Consider the following 21899-nt stretch of genomic DNA (forward strand, 5'->3'; position numbering starts at 1 on the left):
ATTGCAGCCCGTCAGAGATGCTCCTGTAACATAAACATGCACATAAGGGTACAGAGCCTGGCAGACACCGGGAACAGGGGGACGTGTCACCGAGGGTGGGCATGGCCAGGATCCTCTGTCTTGGCAGGCAAAGCGCCCAGGGAAGGGGTTGGTGGCATCCTCAGCCTTTGCCAGTAGCAGCACTGAGTGGTGAGGGGGTACGCAGTACATTAAGATACCAGCCAGGAGAGTGTCATGGACAGGGGAACAAGGAGGGAAACCCATTTCTCCAGCTGCAAAGCCTCTGTGAGGCTCCTTTGCACCTCTCCTCCACCAGCTCCGGTGCAGGGACAGCGGGGACAGCGAGGCAGGAGCCTGGCACGCCTGGCCTGCAGCTCTCGCCTTCCAGCTGGAATAATCTCCAATGGAAAATAACACGAGATAAAAGCAGTGAGAAGAAGCAAACCCCACCCTGTGCTGATGGAAAGCTGTGCTTCATCCCAGGTGTGGGTTTTTTGCTGGGAAAAGAGAGGAGCAGCTGGAGAGAGGGCAGCCCAGGGGCAGAGCTGCTGGGGGAAAGGGAGCAGAGTGTGAGGATGATGCTTTGGTGGCGGGAGCCAAGCCAGACCTGTGCTCACTTGGAGCCAACAGGCAGAGAAGAGCCATGGGATTTTCTGTGAAGCATCTGTGTGAAGGGATTTCCACACTAAGAGTGTGCCAGCAGCGGTGCCAGGGTAAGCTGGGGGTGGACAAAGGCCAAAGCCATTATCTTATACAATATCTATATGAGGATTTCTCCCTCCTGGGTGTTAAGGCACCCAGGTGACAGTGTTCTTGGAGAAACTGGCTCTGTGGGATGAGGGTTTGCTGGTTCAGAGGCACTGGCTGAGAGGGAAGAGGCTCAGCTGGGAGGAAAGCCCTGGGAGGCAAAGCTTAATGAAGAAGTCATTGTGCACCCAGCTCATCCCCGCTGCCTGTAACCGAGCCTCATTGTTATTTAAATGGATCTCCTCGAGGGCTGGGTGAATAACTCCATGATCAGATCATTTTTCTGAGCAGTGTGATGAACAATATGTATAAACCCAGCCATCCCTGGCGAGGAGGAGCGCTGCAGAGAATCCCAGCTCCTGGGGGGTGGCAGCTGGCATTTGCCGTGGCACAAGCAGAATGATTTTGCACCCCCGAGGAGGCAGGAGCAGCTCCAGCCAAGGGGTGGGAGAGGGTGGCAGGGCCTTGGTGGCACCATCATCACTGGCGGGTGGGTATGTGGCACTTTGCTTCTGCTCTCTCTGCCTCCAGAGCAGGGGGCTCAGTCCCCAGACACAACAGACTCCGAGAGCAGCACTGGCGTGCAGGGAGTGTACCAGGCATGGAGTGTACCAGGCACTTGGAGATGCAGGGGTGGCATCGGTACAGCTGGATGGGCAAGTGGCCACACGTCAGCTCGAGCCCATCGCTTACGGCTTGGGCTTGCTGTTCAGTTTGTTCAGAAAATTTAAGAGTTCTCCTTAACTCCCCTCCTTGCCATCCTGAGCCCCAATGCTCTTGGAACATTGGTGGAGGTGGCAGCGCTGCTCTGGCTTCCAACCCCACTTGGAAGGCAGCAAGAAATCCCCACCGGCTTGGATCAATAGTAAAAAGTAATGACCGCTTCCCAGCTTAGAGTCACAGGACATGAAAGCCACTTACCCATCAAATGGTTTCGGAAACAAGCAGCAAAACCCCAAGGATTTTACCACTGACTTTGTTTAACCAACGGAGCAGGCAGGCGGTTTGATGTGGGCCATCTCTGGGTACATGAAACAGAATTAATTTGTTCTCCCTGAAAGCCAGCAGCCAGGAATATGAAATATTTAAATAGCCTCACCACGTTTGTGATGCGCCGAACCACGCAAGTACCCAGTGTGTGACTGCGCTTTCCCCGCGTGCTGGTTTGGAGCCCGTGGTTCCTGCAGCTCTTTGGCAGGTTTGGTGCCTGTGCCCCTCGCTGGAGCAGGGCGGTGAGAGACATGGGCTCCTTGTCTCATTTATTCATCCGCAATGCGCTTTGCCTTCAGGAGGGATGGAAGAAATGTTGGTGGGCCTGTAAAACAGCAATGCGTTTACACAAACCCTGAACAGCAGGCACTGTGAGTCTGCATGCCGAGCCAGGAGCCAGCTTGCTTCTCCAGCTCCTCACAGCCTGGCAGCTCCGTGCTGGGAATCGCACCCCAGGCTGTCCTCACAACCCATCTTGCTCTTGGGTGCCCGTGAGTCCTGGGCAAAGGAGCACAGGGCAGTTGAGAGTCTGGAAAAAGGCACAAGCTCTGCTTCTACAGAGAACTGTGTTCTCTGGAGAGCTGGGAGATGCTGTCCTGCCTGCTCTGCACTGGGCAGGTGGACTTGGGGAGGACAGAGCCCTCTTTAACCATCATTCTGTACTGCAGTCCCTTTGCCCTCCTGCCCTGGGGCGCCTGGGTGGAGGGTCAGCACACACCAGCTCTCTGCCAGCTGAATAACCTGCACTCTGGGGACCGCTATGGATAACATTTCTTTGCTTTCTTTGCCCAGGTTTCCTCCTTTCTGCCTGACACACCTGGGTGTCTCTGCTCCCTGTGTTTGAAGCCTCCTCTGGGTGACAGAAGTGTTCTGCGAGGTGTCGGAGAGCCACACAGAGCAGCCGTCCGGCATCTGCACTGCTGGATCAAATCAAGGCTGCTACTGAAGTCTGGTGGAGGTAAATGAAAACAATTGCTTTTCACATCCAAGAGAGGAGCAGCGGCTGTTCAGCCTCCGCAGCTCTCCCCATCACCGGCGGCTCCTGGTGGTTTATGTAACACTGAGGCACCAGCGTTTGGGATGCTCTGGGCAGCTGGCTGCGAAGGATGCTCTCGCCTCTGGTGGGTGGGTAACTAGGGCTCTCCTCACATGAGCGCAGCTTCTCTCTTCCTCACTCCATCCTCTCCACATGGAGGACATGAAACATGCAAAAATTGTGAAAGCAGAAAGGGAAAAACCAGTGCAGCTGACATTGCCTTGCTGCAGGGGGGCTGCCCATCACCCCCTCCGCTTCAGCGTCCCCGCGGAGCCCGGGGCAAAACATCTTTCCCCACAGGGGGTGACTGGTGGGACTGGAGCTTCCCAGAGCAGCCAGGGATGCCCCAGCACTGCCCCACTGGCCCTTGGTCCCCTGTGGGGTCACTGTGGCCATGCTGTCCTCCAGGTGCCACCCAGGCAGCTTCTGCCACCGGGGCTGAGGAATCAACTGCTGTGAGCAACAAGGAGCGTTTCCAAAGGTTGGTGGGACCAGGGCTTTCCTCAAAAGAAAGAAGGCAATGGGTGTGCGTGGTGATCTGCCCTTTCCTGGCAGGAACACTTTGTGTGAAAGCTCTTACAACTTCAATCCCTTGGGCACAGTGGGCACCCCTGGCACTGGGAGACACCTCCCAGGACCCCAGCACCCTGCACCCAGCCTGATGCTCCTGGGAGCTCTGAGTGCATCCTCAGAAACGTTCTCATGAGCTCTGCAGAGCTGCAAGAAGGCCTGGGGAGGTGCACAGCGTGAGAGCCACAGCTAAGACTCGCTGCTCATGGAGCGATGCAGGGAGGGGGCAGCAGGTCCTGGCTCCAGGGTCCCCTTATCCTTCTGTCAACCCTCCTGGCATGCTGGGGGCTGTGACAGCATCCGCAAATGGAGGCGGAGGCCACTGAGCGCTGCCGAGACACCTTTATATTTAATTAGAGTTTGACTCTTCCTCCACCTGTTTCCTGTGGCGGATTTAGGTCCCTAAGAAAAAAACACTGAAAAAAGGAGAAAAATCTGTTCTCCAGCATCTCTGAATTCTGTAGAGGAAGATCCTGTGGGCACTGAGGGAGAAGTGTCCCTACAGCAATGCAGGGCTGGAGGCTGCAGCGCGCTTGCTAGGAGCTCGCCTGCGCTCCCGTGTGATCCGCTGCTCCGGGACGGAGCTCCTGTATGTGTCCCATCCACATCAGTGTTAGGGTCTTCTGCGTGTGTGGAAGCAGAGCTTGCTTAGGAAATGGGGAGAGTTTCCCTTGTCTTCTGGGATTCTACCTCTCTGCTGGACTTCGGGGCTGGTTCTCTCCATCCCAGCCGCGGGGCTGGAGCCGGCTGGCATGGTGAGCGAGGTGCAGCGCGTCTTGGTGCAGCACACCGGGCTGTGCCATCCCAGCAGGTTTCTGACCTGAACCCCTGCAGTTTTATAGTTGTGGTTTGGGGTATTTGTTGGAGAGGGTTTGTGTTACTCGTCTCCTGCAGACCTGACCCCGTGGCCTCATGCCAGGCTCTTCTGCTCACACATTTCCCAGAGCGAGCGGCAGCCCTGCTGCACGCTCCGTGCTTTCCCTTCCACAAAGCAGCTCCTCAGTTGCCTGGTGGGAGGATGAGGTCCCTTCCTCAGGATGTGACTCATGTCTCTATGGGAGCCTGCTCCTGCACCCGTTGTCTCCACGGCTCCTGCAGCTGCAGGGCTGCTCTCCCACCCCCATGGTAGCAGAGCCCATGGGCAAAAGCGAGCCTGGATTCTCCAGTGCTGTGCTCCATGAGGTACCTGCAGCTGTAGGCAGGGAAGCATGCAATGGTTGGGTTGGAAGGACCTCAAACCCATCCAGTCCCACCCTTGCCACGGGCAGGGACACCTCCCACTGGATCAGGGGCTCCCAGCCCCATCCAACCTGGCCTTGAACCCCTCCAGGGATGGGGCAGCCACCACTGCTCTGGGCAACCTGGGCCAGGGCCTCCAAACCTCACAGCAAAACATTTCTTCCCAAGATCTCATCTCAGTCTCCCATCTTTCAGCCGAAAAACCTTCCCCCCATCCTATCCCTGCACTCCCTAATCAAGAACCCCTCCTCAGCTTTCCTGGAGCCCCTTTCAGTCCCAGAAGCTGCTCTAAGGTCTCCCTGGAGCCTTCTTTTCTCCAACCTGAGAACAACCCCAACCCTCTCAGTCTGTCCTCCTACAGGAGGTGCTCCAGCCCTTGGATCATCTTCATAGCCTCCTCTGGACTCGCTCCAACAGCTCCATGTCCTTCCTGTGCTGAGGAATCAGTTTGGGTTTTGGTGCGCTCCTCTATCTGATGAAAGGAGCCAATGGAGGGGGAAATGTGATGCAGAACTTTTATGGAAACAGGAATGAAATGGGCTGATTTCCCTTCTGCTCCGCGCACTGCGCTCCCCTGAGAGTGCCAGTTCGGAGTTATTTGTGTTTTAGTCCCCTCATCCCGCCTGGGGTGACTCTGCTTACATTAATAACTATGACAGATTCCTTAGAGGAAGGAGCTGCTGGGATGCTCAGCCTGACATCACAAGGCACTGAGGGGATCTGGGTACCCAGCTCCCATTGAAACCAACGTGGTGTTGGAAATCCTGCCTTTGATGTGACACGGCTGATTGAGCTCAAGAGCGAAAACCATAAAACAAGGCAAAAAGAAGCCAACCTCCTGAGTACAGGGACTGTACCTGGTTTTTGTGCTTCTTGGCCATGTGGAGTGAAGAAAGTTTGAGTGTGAATACTAACGGGATTATCAACACTTAGGGGAAATTAAAGACACATTCTCAGGGGTTTCTGCTACCGCTGCGTTTCAGATGCAGCAGCTGTGTTTGGAAAATGGGTACATACAGCAAAAGAACAACGAGGGAGGAACAACACCCAGAGTTTACCATTAAAAGGAGAAGAATTCAGCCTAGTTGAGTGTAGCAAGCACTTAGGCTAATAAAGCGCTTTCCTTTGCAAAAGTACACAGGAAAGGAATCAAAATGACCTGTTATTATTTGCGTTATTGCCCCCATTCCTTTGCATGCCGAAGGAGTTCTTTCGGTGGGGGAGATTTCCGTGCAGCCTAGCAGCGAGCAGGGCTTCCTCGCAGCTGAGACCCTGCAGCGCGGGCTGGAGCGGCGACGGGGCCAAAGCGCAGCCCCTTGGCCCCCGGGGAGCCCGGGAAGGGTCCCTTCACGCCTCACACCACCAGCACAGCACGGGAGGGCTGCCTGCTGCTTATCCCCCTTTCTTAGACTCACACACTGCTGGAGGTTGGTAACAAGGCTGTCTGTTCAGGGAACGTCGGCAGCAGCAGGACGGGGCAGCCACGTCTCGTTATTGTAATGAACCTTTCAAAGCAGCCACATAATAAGAGCCCCAGGCCTATTTTTGGTACAGCTCCTGGGGTTTAATTCCCTCAAGCTCGCAGGGCATTCTTCAGAGAAAGAGCTCGTAGGACGGAGGGCTGGAGCCGAGCGGAGCAGGGATGCTCGGGGTCCACAGAAGGAAAGCGATCGCACGGCTGCAAGAGCCAGAATTAACTCCCACAAAGGAGAATTTAGAAAGAATTGCTGTTCACAAAAATATTTTCGTTATTATGTTTTGATTAAGCCTCCCGGTTTGATTGGAATGTTCGTTGCCTCAGCTCCCAAGCCGGGCACCGGGGTGGCTGTTGGAGGATGCTGACAGATCGGAGTTTCAGGGTCAGTGCTGGCAGGTGCAAGAGAGACAGATAGTGAAGGAGGTTTGATCTCTGCTCTGCGCCAGTCGGCTGAGGGCTTTCCAGGGTCAAAGAAAGTCATCATTTGAATTCTAACTTTAAAAACAACATTCTGAGAGGAGCTCGGAGCCGTGGGCAAAGCCCTTGGGGGACTGGGAAAGCGGGAGTTTGGGAAAGCGTGGCAGGAGATTGGGGAAGCCTAAAGGGAGATGGGGAAAGCCTAAAGGGAGATGGGGAAGCGTAAGGGTGACTGGGAAAGCGGGAGCTGGGGGAAGCCCAGCAGAAATTCGGGGAAGCCTAAAGGCAGTTCAGGGAAGCGTGGTGGAGGCTTGGGGAGGCCGTGGCCATCGTTCCCCGTGCCAACCCAGCAGCCAGCACCTCCTGTTCCCTGCAGGTGACGGCCGCAACCGACTCGAGGGCAGGATTTCCTGAGGTGTTTTTGCCGTTATCACCGTTATTATTGCCTATCCATCTCCTCCTCACTCCCCTCCTCCAGGCTGGGCAGCGGGAGAGGGGGACGGCCCTGCACGGGCTGCTCACACAGCTCCCGCTCGGTGCCGATTCCTGCTCCTCGAATCCTGTGTTCAGTTCTGGGCCCCTCACCACAAGAAGGACGTTGGGGCTCTGGAGCGAGTCCAGAGAAGAGCAACAAAGCTGGTGAGGGGGCTGGAGAACAGGCCTTGTGAGGAACGGCTGAGAGAGCTGGGGTTGTTTAGCCTGGAGAAGAGGAGGCTGAGGGGAGACCTCATTGCTCTCTACAGCTACCTGAAAGGAGGTTGTGGAGAGGAGGGAGCTGGGCTCTTCTCCCAAGTGACAGGGGACAGGATGAGAGGGAATGGCCTCAAGCTCCACCAGGGGAGGTTTAGGCTGGACATTAGGAAAAAATTTTTCACAGAAAGGATCATTGGGCACTGGCAGAGGCTGCCCAGGGAGGTGGCTGCTTCACCTTCCCTGGAGGGGTTTAAGGGACGGGTGGACGAGGTGCTGAGGGGCACGGTTGAGTGACTGATGGGAATGGTTGGACTCGATGATCCTGGGGGTCTTTCCCAACTTGGTGACTCCATGATCCCTGGTCGCGGTCCCCGCGGGGCACGGCAGCGCGGGCGCCATATGCAAATGACCCAGGGGCGGGGCTTCCCGTGGCCCCGCCCACTGCGCCTCGCGGCGGCTCCAGCCCCCCCCGAGCCCGCGCGGCGATATGCAAATGAGCACGCGCGGCCGAGGGGCGGGGCCACGGCCGAGCGCGGGTTCCCATGCTGGGAGGGGGCGGGGTTTGATATGCAGATGAGGGGGCGTGGCTAGCCGCGCAATGAGAGTCGCTATGCGGGGGGGGGGGGCGTGGCTATCTATGCAAATGAGGTGGGCGTGTCTCCCAGCGCACCCGAAGGGCGGGACTCGCTGTGCAGCCCGGGGGCGTGGCCCTCTATGGAGATGGAGGGGCGCGCCCTTTATGCAAATGAGGGGGGCGTGGCGCCGCGGGTGAGTGCCGGCGCCCCCGCCAGCTGCAGCCAGAGGTGCCGCGCGCCGTCGGCCCCGGCCCCGCCTGCACCGAACCGAACGGAACCGGAGCGGAGGGAGCCGAGGCGGCGGCCGGCAGCCCGCACGCAGCATGGCCGAGCCGCCGGCCGCGCCGGGCCCCGAGGGCGAGGAGGGACCCGTGCGCTTCGCCCGCAAAGGCGCCCTGCGGCAGAAGAACGTCCACGAGGTGAAGAACCACAAGTTCACGGCGCGGTTCTTCAAGCAGCCCACCTTCTGCAGCCACTGCACCGACTTCATCTGGTGAGACATCCCCCCCCCCCCCCCAACCCCGTCCTTCACCCGGCCAGCACCTGACCCTCCCCCCGTACGCTTGACCAGCACCGAGACCCCCCGCCCCCCTCACCTTGACCAGCACCGGGACCCCCCCTCCTACCCTGCCCACCAGGAATCCCGGAATCCCTAACCCGCTCCGGGACCCCTGGTCCGCCAGGAACCTCCCTTCCCCCTCTCCGGGATCCCCCCTCACTTGGCCGGCACCGGGACACCCCTTCCCTCCAGCCGGCAGGATCCCCCTGTCTCATTCTCCCCTCTCTGGGACCCCCTGTTCAGCAGCTCCAGGGCTCCCCCCTTTACCCTGACCGGTACCGGGACCCCTCCACCATCACCGGCTCTGGAACCCCCTCACCTGTCGGGACCTCCCTCCTCTCTACCCGCTCTGGGACCCCCTGCCCGGCAGGCTCCCCACCCAGCCCCGCTCAGCCCCCCGAGTGCCCCCTTTCCCCTCCTCCCCCTTCCCACCGGCAGGCAAGGGCTTTGCGATGCCGGTACCGGTGTCTCACGCCGCCTCTCTCTCCACAGGGGCTTCGGCAAGCAGGGCTTCCAGTGTCAAGGTGAGTGTCGTGCTGCGGGGGGGCTGGCACTGTCACCCCCCTCCCCGGGAACGGGCATTGACATGGGACCCACCATGCCCATCGTCACCATTGCTGGTGGGCAGCGTCCCCGTGCTACCCACCGTGCCCATTGTCACTATTGCTGGTGGGCAGCATCCCCGTGGCGCCCACTGTGCCCGTCGTCACCCCGGCCGGTGGGCAGCGTCGCCGTGGCACCCCCCATGCCCATCATCACAGTCACCAGTGGGCAGCGTCCCCCTGGGACCCACTGTGCCTGTTGCCACCACGGCCGGTGGGCAGCGTCCTCGTGGCGCTCCCCGTGCCCATCATCACAGTCTCACCGGTGGGCAGCGTCCCCGTGGCACCCACCGTGCCCGTCGTCACCACAGCTGGTGGGCAGCGTCCCCACGGGAACTGCTGTTCCCAGGCCAGGGTAGCAGTTCAGGCATTTCCTTTCATCAACCGGTGCTTTCAAGCCGGTTCGGTTTTCTTATTAGAAATAAGTGCCCGAGACTTGAGATAAATCCCCCCAAAAGGCAGGGGGAGGTTTATTATTTTGAACGCACTGCACATGAAAACATGTGTGTGAGTGGCAAGTGGGCTGCGTGCTGGCAGGGCGGCAGGCGGTCGGATGCTGTAGCTGCGGTCGGGAGCAGCTTGAATGGCTCGCTTGTGTTGCTGGGGAAAAATGAGGCTTTATAACCAAATGCCTTGCGATAGCTTCTGGGTTACTACAATCGGATTTCTTTGTTCTGATAGTGCTGCGTTCTGGAGGGGCTCTTCAGGGATTTGTGATGTCCCCTCAGGAAATTGGGGTGAATTACCCGGGCTCGGTTGCTCTTTTAGCCGTTGCTTGGTGCTCTTTTAGCCAGCCAAACAGCGGGTTGCACATGCTCGCAGGCAGCCTGGCTAATCCTGGCCGCGGCGGCGCGAGGTTAAAGCCTGGGCTCGGGACTCAAGCAGGGCTGGTGCTTGCAGGCTGGCCATGGGATTTCGTTCTTACGTATATTTTTATTTAGGTGGGTGTCTGGATCCCAAGATTTAGCATGAAAATTAAGCCGGTGCGTAACTAATATCTTAAGAGCAGCTTCTCTTGGCAGCCCTCGTTGTATCTAAAACAGCAGGCGCTCTCCGGTTACGGTGTGGCACACGGTCCCGGTGCGGCGGTGCCCGCTGGCCAGGGCAGCTGTGGGCGTGAGCCCAGCCCAGTCTGAACAGTGCTGCAGCTCATCCTTAATGTTTGCCTTTGGAATAGAACCGTAAACCACCAAAAGCATCTCCCTGCCACCTCCCAAGCCCCCACCTGAAGGCTTGGCTGGTGTCGGCAAGCAGAGGAGAGCAGATGTGGAGGCTGAAACCTGCCCTTCCGAGCGGTGCTACTCAAGGTCACAACTTCCCTCGGTACCTGGGGCTTCATACCTGTGCAGTTCAGTCTGTGCAGCTCCTGCCTCTTACTGTGGATCTTCCCAGCCCTTGATTCTGGTGTGTTTGTGCACCCCTAACACCTCTGAAATCTGAGGTGTGCTAGAAAAGCTGGTGGGGATCAGGGGCTGTGGGGCAAGGCTTTTCCTCTAACCTTTCTAGAGCTTTGCTCAGTTCTGTCTATACCCTTCAGTATCATAATTTGATAATTTTCAAGTCTCTTTTCCAGCCACTAGGAACTGTTGTCTGAACCTGCAATTGCGTGCTTGCCTCAAGGTTTATCCTTACATGTTTTTAGCCAGTATCAAACCACTCTTCAGCACAAGGCTGGTAAATAGGGCCAATGATGGTCACCTGGACTTGCTAATGGGCAGCAATTAGCCTTCAGAGGGATACCCTCCCCAGCTGGCAGAGGTGAAAGAGCCCTGTCCTGCCCTGGGATTCTTGGGGCAGGAGCCCTGCAGGGTTCCTAGTAGTGCGCTGTGCTCAGTGGCTTCTCCAGAAGCTTGTAGCTGCTCTGTAACATGCCTTTCTGCCTTAGGAAACGGCTTTCCAGGTTATTCTGGTGTTACAGGCGTTACCGTGTTGCAATAGGAAGTTTTGCAGGCTGCGGTAAGTGGCACAGACCAATCTTTCCCCCAAATTCCTTCCCCAAATCAATGGTCTCCTGTGGATTTCTGTGTGCGGCCCCTTCTGCGAGGGTCCCTGGGTGGGATCCTCATTACAGCGAAGGCTCCATGCGGTTGGTGCCCCATGGTGGAAGGCACATCATGTCTCTCTGCCGAACGTTTCCAGCTTGGAAAGTCAAGCACAGGCTAGAAGTCACTAGCGCCATCCATCTGCTTGGAAATCAGAGCAACTCGGGGAGGGAAAGCAGCGCTTCTGCAGCAGGAGGAAGAATTCGGAGTGCCAGGTCGTGCCGGGCACCGCTTCCGCTGGTGAGCGGCACCAGGCTTGGTGTTTGTGCCCCACAGGTTGTGCTGCGGCTGGTGTTGAACTCGGAAAATAAGTTGTTTACATGGAAGGCAAAAAAACTCTTGGAAAGCTTTTATTTAGAGTTTTTTCTTCAACTCTTCAGGGCTTGCAGCCAGCTTGGACTGTAGCGTTTGGTTCTCCCTTTGTTGAATGCAGCTTTAATTCAGCTTTAACAACTTCCCCAACTATTTAATCCTGTTGTTTGGTGAGGATGAAAATGGAGCTCAGGCACATGCCTGTCTCGTTTCTGAGCTGTTTCCTCCTCCTGTGCTTGCTTTAAGTAGGTTTTCACCTGTGCCCTGATTTCTTTCTAGGGCATTTGCAATAATTAGATTGTTAATTAGCTCATTACTTGTGACTTTTGGCAGGAAGTTAGCAGAAACTGACTCTTTGTAGCTTGAAATAATAATGGATACCACAAATGCCACTTAATTGCTTGCTAATCTGCTGCTTATCCTTGTATATAATCTCCTCCTTATCCTTGTATGCATCTTAAGACTTCCTGGGCTAACGGCTTTCACCAGAACCAGAAGGCGTTTCTGTGCTGGGCAGCGAGAGGTCCCTAGGGCTGGCTCTTGCAGGTTGAGGAAAGATCTCACTGTATTGTGGTTGTTGGAAGACTGAAGTGCTGTGGATGTGCCTGGAGCTGTCAGAAAGACAATTTCTTCCTGGGAGAAGCCCGATGTGCCCTGGCTGGGTGTCAGCCCGCAGCGCAGAGGGGGCTTTCAGACTCTCATAGTGAACTCTTGTGTGAACTCATAAATAACAAAGAGAAAGGGTGTATGCGTTCTCCCCTTCCCATGTTCTCCTCTTCCCGGTTTTGAGATCTATCTGCCTGATACCTTTACTGGGGAATACATGAGGAGCATGAGCAGCATCTCATTATCTGCAGGCTCTCCTGGTGAAGCAACGATACGTGGCTAAGTTACAGCTTTGCTGTCTTGATTCTCCTAGTTTAAGAAGTGCTTTGAGGATGGGAAAGGAAAGGGAACTGTTTTGAAAGTTGAGAGTGAAATGCTTCGTCTTGTTCTCAGAATGTGCCAGTTCTGGGAACTGGCAGCTTTCTTCTCGTTTTTTCTGCTGATGCTCCCTCCTTGCCACCCTCAGAGTGCCTTTCTCTTGTAGTCCAGGCAGCTCTCGGTCCCCCTGCAGGTCGGGGCATGGGCTGTGTTGGAGGTTTTGTGAGGGGACACCTCACCGAGAGGCAGCTTTGTTTAATCCGGAGTTGCCATCACAGCGGCTGGACTGGTCTTTCACCTTGGGAACTTGGGAAGAGGTGCTCGCATAGAGGTGAGGAGTCTTGTAACGTGATTCTCACTCTGGAGCAAAAATAACCTGCATCTGTTACTGCCTTCACGTGTACGGAGTAAGTGGGAAACATCTTGGAAAGAAGAATCTTGATTTCTTAAGAGGAGAAGGGGGAAAAAAGGAAAGAGTCATTCAGCAATGGATGCTTCCATCTCATGCGATGCTGGAGGGAATGTTTACTTCTGATCCTTGGTTGTGCCTCGGTAAGCAAAGATGCTCTTCAGATTTAATCTCCTTCCCGACTTCATACCAAATGGAACTCCTCCTTCCAGATTTTCTTCTCCCCGTCCTCCAAATCTCATTTGTTTTTGTGTTCTCACAGTTCAACCCTTGATACCAACACCAAGCGGCCGGAAAACATCAGACAGGCCTTACCTTTCAACTAAGTGTTTCTTTCTTGCTATCTGCCTTCAAAACCCACCCTTCCTTCCCCCACCTCCTCGCTGCCCTCCAGACGGAAGTGAAACCCGTCACAGCTCGGGGCTTGATGGCAGATCCTGCTGCCTTTTGGGTTGTCGCCATTGCCGTGGCGCAGGCATCCAGCGCCCGCTTTTATTGACTGTATTAAGCGAGCGAGAAACAAAAGCAAGAGAAACTCCAATCATTCAGAGTTGCCTCAAACCCCATAATTTCGTGTCAACATATTATGCACACTGGAGAAATGTTGGTGTTCAAATAGAGTAATTAAAAATGTTACTGCAATTACTTTTGCAACACAAATGATGCTAATTATATAATGCTGCAGAAATTGGAAACATAATTTTGGAGGGTTTTTTTTTTTGTGCGCCTTGCAGTGGTGAAACAATTCTGGATGGTGCAGCCAGGGCAGCGGGAGCCCCCTCCTCCGGCCGCTGGCGCAGGTGGAAATAGAAAAGGGAAGTTGGTCTGGTCCCCAGCGCGGCTCCAGATGGTCTAGGGTTCTGCAGAACTGAATAAAACCAGCATTGAGAGGGGGGAAAATGGGAAGATGTGCCCCTTTGTTTCAGTCAAAGGATCCAGGCTCCTTCAAAGAGTCAGGTTTGAAGCCCATGGGCTGAGCTGGTTTCCCAGATCCTGTCCTCACCTGTGCAGGGTACCTGCAGCTTGGGGCCCCTGGGGAAGGAGGGGGAAGCCGTGGCCCAGATTGCTGTAAGAAGCCGTGACTGCCCCATCCCTGGAGGTGTTCAAGACCAGGTTGGATGGGGCTTGGAGCCCCTCATCCAGTGGGAGGTGTCCCTGCCCATGGCAGGGGTTGGAACTGGATGGGCTTCGAGGTCCCCTCAAACCCAAACCATTCCATGATTCTGTGATGATCTGCTTTGGAAAGAAATGTGGGCTTGCACGAGCCTCTCAGCGTGGTGTTAGAACTCTCACACTTAGAAGGAATCACCAGATACGTTAAGTCCCGTTAGCATCTCCTTACAGTGCAGAGAAGGTTTGTTTGAGGTTCTCAGTGAACTGATTTCTCTTTTCCCTCTCCCCTTTGCAGTTCGTGTGGTTGTTTTTTTTTTCTTATCTCCTGAGATAGCTCTCATCCTAAAATGATCTCAGCCTTAGGTCATGGGGTGGTCTGCTTCCTTCCCGGGGCTGCTGTCCCTGACCAGTATCAGCAATAAGGGCAGGGGTCTCGAAGCTGGCTCGGGGGGGGAGGCTCAAGTGCTCTGAGAGCAGCAGGAGCGATTGCATCACATCTGGCTGGTGTCTGTCAGCTGTGACTCCACTGCAGAATTTTAACCACTTTGGTATATGAGCCTCTGATATGATTATTCTCCAGGTATTGAGTCTTCCTGGGGAATTTAATACCTGGGCTGTCTCTAAGGAGCCTTCTCTGCAAAGAGTACAGGCATTTCTGTATGCCTGCTAGCTCACTTGCATGTGATCCAACAAATTCCTGCAGCACACGGGCTCCTGGAAGGGTGTGTAGGGCATCTGTGCACTGGCAGCACCTTGTGGGTGGATGCTCACCTGTCTCAGCGCCAGCAGAAGATGCTGGAGCTGCAAAACAGAGCACGACCTTGAGGGTTTGATAGCTGGTGTGGAACAGGAGGTGGGGTTGAATCTGCTCTCGAAAGTCGGTGTGAATTCTGTTAGCTGAGGGGGTTTTATCTAGAAACTCATGTTAGGGGAGTTGCGCAAGCCCTTCTGGTGTGCTGCTGCCCTCCCAACCACCAAGCGTGGCTCCTTGTTCTCTGTGCTGTGTTTGAAAAAGCAAAAATCTAAACATGCTTGAGATGCTTGGCAATGCCATCTGGTCCCGCTTTGGGTTTATCAGCAAATAAGTTGCATGATCCTAGTGACTCAGAAATTAACTTCTACTGGTGCCCTGATGTAGTTTGGGGCAGGACTGCTCGGAGCACGTCATTACAAAGTGGACGATCGCAAGTGCCGTGCCCTGGTCTGAATCGAATGTGTGTGTGGTAAACGAGAAGAGAAGCTCATAACGGTGGGAGGAATGGGATTTTGCCCAAGATAAATGTTGACGTGGCTTTTTCCTGCTGTGGCCAGCTGTGCAGAGGATTGGTGATGTGCACGAACACAAGCAGAGCTCTGGGCCCACCAGGGTCCCACCCTGGGCATGGTCTGCGTGTGTGGAAAGGCTCCGGAGTGTGGGACAGCATGGAGCAGTGGTGGAGGGCGTTGGCAGCGCTCTGCAATTAATTCCTCAAGTGTGGCTTCATGAATCATTATTCTGAAAGTCCATAAATTAGCGCCATTTAGAAGAGGTGAGTAACGAGCTCCCTGTAGGAGAGGGGTGACTGTAGGTCTTCCGGCAGCGTGTTCCTTGCGTTCTTCAAGGAGCCACAACCAAGGCAGAGTGCTGAGAACGAGCCCTTTGAGTAAGACGATAGAAACAAAGCCAGAAACACAGGAGTCCTTGTGCAGAGGTCCTGGATGCAGCCTTGGGCTTCCATTGTCATGTTCTCACGTTGCTTTGTGTTTTGCTGGCACAAATAACCCCTTGCTCTGCCGATGAGTGATGTGCACGCTGATAGCTGGGCAAGGGGATTGGGAAGAGAGCCTGAAGCACTGTGGAGAGCCTCCAGGCTTTTCAAATGATGCTGTAGGAAACAAAAGTGTGGCAGAGGAGTTGTTCATCCCCTGGGTTGGTGTCTTGTACCTTGAGTTGTAGCAGGAGCTCTTACCAGAGCTGGAAGCACAGAGCTCCTTGGAGTGAGACACTGTGCTCGAATCTTGTACCAAGCTTGACGTGGGATGAGGACGTCTTGACTCCAGTGCAAAAGGAAACAAGGGCAGTCCTTGGGCTTTGCAATTCCCCTGGGAAAGGACAACTGTGGGCTGCTGCTTGCCCTCTCTGAACCAGTTCCACCAGCCGGACACGGCTGGGTTGGGGTTGGTGGCCACTGTGCCTTGGCCAGGAGTCCCGTGAGGCCGAGGGGTAACAGTGGGTGCACTAAACGCTCTGGTTGTCCAGTCACCCCATGGATGAAGGCAGAAACAGTTCTGGAGCTTTTCAGCCCGTCAGAGCAAGTGCTGTGGGCTCTCCCCCAAGAACAGGAGCTATTGATCCAGCAGAGAAGGGGCTTTCACAGGGAGAGACTTGACCCCAGCTGGCCCTGTCCTGCCAGCCTGGAGCAGCATCACTGAGAAGTCAGGTTTTCTGTGAAAGCCACAGGAGGGGTGGGGTAGATGGGAAGAAAGCTCCAGTTGTGCAGTGCTCGGTAGCAGCCAAATACTTCTTGTGAAGCAGAAGCAATTCCCAGAAGTGACTGTAACTCTTCATGCGAAGGCAGTTTCCCAGCAGTCGCTGCTCCTGGTGAGAGCTGCACCCAGTGCTGTGTGAGGGCAAAAGCAGCCGAGCACTTGGCTCGCTTTTCTAAGTGGGATAGGGATGCACGCAGGCTGTGGGGTCCCTCCCAGGGGGTTGCTCTGTTCCCCTTCTGTCTCATCCCAAGGACTGTGGGGCAGCAAAGAGCTCGGACTGCGAGTTCTGCAGCTCGCAGAGTGGCTGCGGGGAACTGCCTGCGCTGTGGAGCCTGGTGCTGGCTCCCCGGCACGGGGCCAAGGCTGCACTGGAGCAGCTGAAGCGATGGCTCCGGCCAAGCAGCTCTTTCCCCTTTGGAGATCGCTCGTTTGGCTTTTCTGTCTGTTCGGTCCCAGCTGGCCTCGAAGCCATGCATAGAGATGGTTGGAAGCCGTTGTCTCCTCAAACAGCTGCTGCCCCATGGGAAAGAACTATTGTGGGTTTATAACTGGTGAGGAGAAGGGTGGGGAGCAAACCCCTTCCCCTCCAGAGGAGCAGCAGGAGTCCGGGGGTGCCCAGTGCTGAGCTGGGGCAGATGCCTCGGAGAGAGGCGTCTCAGCAGCCCTTCTGGGTTAGCACCACTGCGCACTCTGCTCCGATTGCCTTAATATAGGCTGTGGGTGATTTATCTGTCCTGTTCTCAGGCCAGCCTCCAGTGGAAAAATAACATAAATTAAAATGTTCTCCTTGTGAGTAGGCCACCTGAATCCTGTGTAATTAAACTGATGACTGGCAAGCGGCAGCCCTTTTCAGGATTATTTAACTGTTGGTTGACGGGGGACAAAGCAGGACTGGTCCTTGGAGGGTCCCGCGTTGTACGGTACGTTCTCGCAGCTGATCCTGGCTCCCTGTAAATGGAAATGCATTTCATAAGGCGTGAGCCCTGTGTCTGCAGCATCACCGTGCAGATGAAGCTGCACGCTGCCACTGCTGTGCAGCTCGGCACCTGCTGGCAGCGATGGCCATTGTCTGCTGGCCGCACGCTGGTCTGCGGCACATAACGCGCTTTAGGATGGCTCCCCCGCAGCCCTGTCATCGGCAGTTTAATGCAAACTGGAATAGGACTCATTGTCATCTACTGAAGAAGAGGTTATTGGGAGTGCCAGATACTTTCTCTTCTTGTTTACAAAGCACCTCTTGTTCTGGAAGCTCTCCAAGGCTGGGCAGACCTGGGCAGGGGCAGGCGCAGGCGTTACTCTGCTGTTGGGTGCTGATAAATGCTGTTTAGATGAAGATGTGATTCTGTCTCTCCCTTGCTGTTGCTCTAGCACCCCTGAGGTGCCTGCCGAGTGTGTCTGCTGGTGGGTACTCGCTGCGAGGGGGATGCTCGCAGGCTGCTGGGTTGGCGTGCGCGGTCTGCCAGGCACCTTGGCCAGCCGCGTCTTTGTGCCTCTGAGTCGACCTGGGGCAGAACTGCGTCTCTGCTCAAGTTGTTTGCTTTTGAGGGATTTGGCCAGGCTTCCTCAGCTGGTTTGAGCTCTCCTGCTCGTCCCATCCTGTGAAAAACCCTGGTACTAGTGGTGTACTTGAACCAGCAAGTGTTTGGGGTGAGCACTGGTAGCCTTGCTAGCCCCTTGCCTTCAGGAGGGAGTTCTGTAGCCCAGGAGCACCAGGCTTCCTTCCCCAGCTGAAGCACATCCATTGCTGAATATCTGATGCATTTGAGCTACATAATTTTGGTTTCAATAATTTGCTTCCATATTTGGCCTGGCTTTTGTGTCAGATTTATAAATCTTGTTTAAATCTGACAAGCAGAATGTGCCCACTGCTAATCCCAGCTGGACAGGCAATGCCTGGTGAAAGACCCTCTATTAATAGGCTCCAGGACATGGAAGTTACTGGGCTGGCCAACCTGAGACTCGTTAAGGTACCACTCCCCTTAAATTGGCTCTTTTGCGTCCAGCTGAGTCTTTATTTTTCTTTGAGGGTCCCCGTACTGTGAGCTCTCCTCTTCGGGTGGGAGCGCTTGCTCCCCAGGGTGACCTACTGTGCAAGAAAATCGAGCTCCTAGCAGGAGAAAATCCAGGTGAATGGTTTTTGGGGTGGTTAGGGAATTATGAGGATGATTTGTGGCTCTGCAGGGAGGTGCTGGGAGCAGCTGGGCTTGAGCGGGGGTGCTGGCAGGCAGGGTCAGCGGAGCTGGGTGAACACGCGTGTGCTCGAGGGCATCGGCCAGCGCTGGCTGCTCGAGTGGTTAGGGGTTGTGTCCGAAAACTGTAGTTCTGGTCTTCCTACGTTTGGTGTTGAGTCAGCAGCAGGGAAGCTAAAAAAAGACTCATATGTCTAAATCTCAACCTTCAGCAGCTCCTCTTCTTCCTCACGCTGTGACGCCAGTGCCTTTGAGCTGATCGTGCTGGTAGAATCCTCCCTGTCTTCGGTTGCCATGTGAAATGATGCGACAGTACTAGCCTCACCTTTGGAGAGAACAGTTAAATACCTTTATATTGATGGTCTGAACGGCAAGCCCATTTAATAGTTGACATTCTTAGCGCATGAACAAATGCATTTTCATGATTTCCAATTATAGCAGAAGAATGGGAGAGTGTGGTGGTGAAGAGGAGTGAAAGTCGTCTTGGCTCTCCTCAATGGCTTAATGCAACTTCGCTGGTGACTTAGCCATGAAGTCAGGAGTCTGTGCGAAGATTGTTTTATAATATCAGTGAGAAGCCGGAGTGAGGGGGAAGTGGCCCACGAATTTAATTTGCATCACTGAGTGGATTAGCTCCTGATGCAGTGCAAAGTCATTATTTACCTCATCTCCAGATCTGTTGCCTTTGTCAGTGCAAGGGGCTGGAGGGAGGCTGATTCAGAGATCATTAAAACGTGGTGCTTTACTTGCCAGGGGACTGTTAACACTTGCCGTGTAAGCAAAACGCTGGCACTTGTCAAGGTTGTTAATATTGGGCCTGCCTCAAGAGGCTGGGTACTTTGGTTTAAGGGTTTTTTCTTCCTTTCCGTTGGTTACATTGAATGCTCCAACTTTACCTTAGGGAAAATATATGGAAACAGAATCGTAGAATCGGAATGGTTTGGGTTGGGAGGGACCTTAAAGATCATCCAGTTCCTAACTTGGACTAGCCAAGAGGAGGAAGGCTGCCTAAGAGATGAAAACAGTACAGCCCATGTCCCTGGTCTCGGACAGATGCGCCTTCCCCACCCAGCAGCAGGAGGTACGGCTGAGACGTGCCAGCGAGCTTGCGGTAGTGGGGGTTCTGCCACTTTCAGCCTCAGCCAGGGTGCTGGAGCCTCTCCATCCCCAGCAATCACTATCACTCGGGATAAATCAGTGCATTGTCACCTTTCTCGTACCAATGGAAGATCTATGCACAGCTTGAAATCATCCCCCAACTGACTATAGACTCTGGAGCCTGACGCGTTTGTGCTGTGGAGCAACCTTTGCTCTGTTGTCATGATGGAGATGGGCACTGTTTCCCTGGAGGGGTTCAAGGCCAGGTTGGATGGGGCTTGGAGCAACCTGATCCAGTGGGAGGTTGGAACTGGATGGGCTGTGAGGTCCCTTCCAACTCAAACCATTCCAGGATTCATGCAGCAGCTGTAATTGCCAGTGGACAGAGTTTCTGAGGCTGGCAGAGCTGCTGGGAGGGAACATCCCTGCTTGCAAGGGGAGAGGGGACTGCGTAGGGCATCTGTGCTGCCTGCCTATCCCTCCCATCCTGTCATGGGAGATTCTGCTTGCTACCCCAGGAACGGCTGTAAACCAAAGCTAATTCACATTTGTGTGCTCATGCGTCTAAGGACCGTCTCCAATAGCTCAGTCCATTAACTCCCAAATTTGTCTTATTCGTTTATCTTTGATGGAGGGGTGCCTCAGGGCCGGAGTCTTCTGGAAATGAGACATGTAGGTCTGTAACAGCAGCGAGTTATTCTCCTGTGTAAAACAAAGTGACCTCTGTGGCAGATGAGAAGCTGATCTCAGATTTTTTCTGGGGGTTTTCCCTGCCCTGGATGTCTGTATCTACGTGCCTGTAGCTGAGCAGCTCGTCCTGTGCGCTGTCCTCCTGGGAGGCTGACACATCTCTATCCCAGAAGCCTTCTGCCTTCGTGTCCCCTCCTTGATGCTGTCTCACTCCAGTCAGAGAGTTGGCTGGGGAAAGACCTTGTGCTCAAACAGTGAAGATCTTGCTTAGCTGCCCAGTCTCCTGGGGCTGCCCGTTGTCCTCCAGGTGCCACTGCTCCGTGCCATCACACCTCAGGTGGGCTGAAGGGCGTGCATCAGCCTGGGGCATGTGTCTGGGGGGCTGGGGACAGAGATGTGGGAGTGTGGGGGGCTGGACACCTTCAGACCTGCATCTTGGACCTATGGCAAGGTCCATATGGAGCAGGGCAAGCTGTGCCAGCAGCAAGGTCTGCACCAAGGAGAGATGTCCGTTCTGTCCAGGCTTGTAGGGAAAGCTGCAGAAGGTGGGATGCTGGCTGGGGAGATGTCTTTGAACCTGTGCTTCTGTGCCCTGTGGCTGGGAGCAGCAGGGAGAGGAGTTGGGTACCAGTCCACGCTACCTCCAGCCTGGACACCAGTGGTGAGCAGATGTACTGCTGCAGCGGTGGTGAGAGTAGAGCTTCTGACCTAGAGTCTCCTAGGGCTTCCGAGGTGGAAAAAGTGTCACTTACCGGGTCATTTAGAGACTCTGAATCTGGGGTTTTGGCAGGAGGAGAGGCTTTAATTAGCTGCTGCTCAGTAGGGCTGCTATTAGATCTTCAGAGCAAGATGCTGCTGGACTGGAAAAAATGTAACAATAGCTCATTTGCTTAGGAAGCTGTGATGGGGATTTGCATTTTGGTTGAGCACTGAACCCTGGTAGAGGATTTTTCTAAAATAACTTCAAGCTACAGTTCCAATTTCTTCCGTCTCTGAATCTGTATGAATATATCTGTCCTGGTGCCAAACAGTTTGGAGTTTGAGTTCTTTTGTCTGTGGTGCTCGCTCTGCTGTGTGAATGGGGGCGAATTCAAGGGAAACAAGAGGAGCGAGTGCTTGTCTGAGTTGTGGACAAGCACTGTCATCAAATCCTGCATGACAAATGGCTTGCTTCCCTCAGCCTTGGACCAGAATTAAATTCTACCTTATTATATACCAAAAAGCATATTTTATTTCCCCACCCGCCCCTAACGGTGATCTCTCTATTGACCCGAATTCTCAAGAGAGGGGGACTGGGTGGAAGCTTTGCAGCATGTTTTTTGAGTCTCAGCTCTTGCTAGCTGGAAATCAGATGCTTCGAAAGGCATTCTGGAAACTTTTTCTGCCTGCATTGCCAGGCTGCACGAGACTGTGCTGAGCATAGCCAGTACAAAATAACAACAGAGCCCCATAACCGTGAGCTGCTGTTCCTCCAGACCCTGTGTCCGTGTTGCCCGACAGATGGGGACAGTGGCTGGCTTCCCCGGCCTGGGTCTTGGAGATGATGCTCCGTGCCCAGGGGATGCGGTTGGCATCTCTGCAGCAATGTGCCTCTTGGGAAGGCAGCAGCTCAGCTGGACTGTGGAAAACCTAGGGCTGGTTTTCCTCATGAGGAGCTCCTCAGCTTGCCAAGAAGGCTTTCTGTGTGTATCTTTCTGGTCTGCATCACTGGAGTATTGTTTTTCTTTGATCTAAGGCTTTGATGCAAA

At 54.6% G+C, this 21899-nt stretch overlaps 1 protein-coding gene across 2 annotated transcripts in view; it reads left to right on the forward strand.

Moving 5' to 3' along the window:
- Positions 1–7943: 7943 nt before the first annotated feature.
- Positions 7944–21899, forward strand: part of PRKCB (protein kinase C beta) — a 115587-nt gene continuing 101631 nt past the window's right edge. Inside the window, exons 1-2 of one of the 2 annotated variants that reach the window (XM_069869988.1) lie at positions 7944–8237; positions 8796–8827. In XM_069869988.1, the coding sequence (XP_069726089.1) occupies positions 8068–8237; positions 8796–8827 (202 nt within the window). In that variant the 5' untranslated portion in view covers positions 7944–8067. The remainder of the gene's footprint in view (positions 8238–8795; positions 8828–21899) is intronic. The other variant, XM_069869989.1, reaches the window with a different exon arrangement.

Source organism: Phaenicophaeus curvirostris, chromosome 16 (genome assembly GCF_032191515.1).
Source record: "Phaenicophaeus curvirostris isolate KB17595 chromosome 16, BPBGC_Pcur_1.0, whole genome shotgun sequence".
Lineage (NCBI taxonomy): Eukaryota > Metazoa > Chordata > Aves > Cuculiformes > Cuculidae > Phaenicophaeus > Phaenicophaeus curvirostris.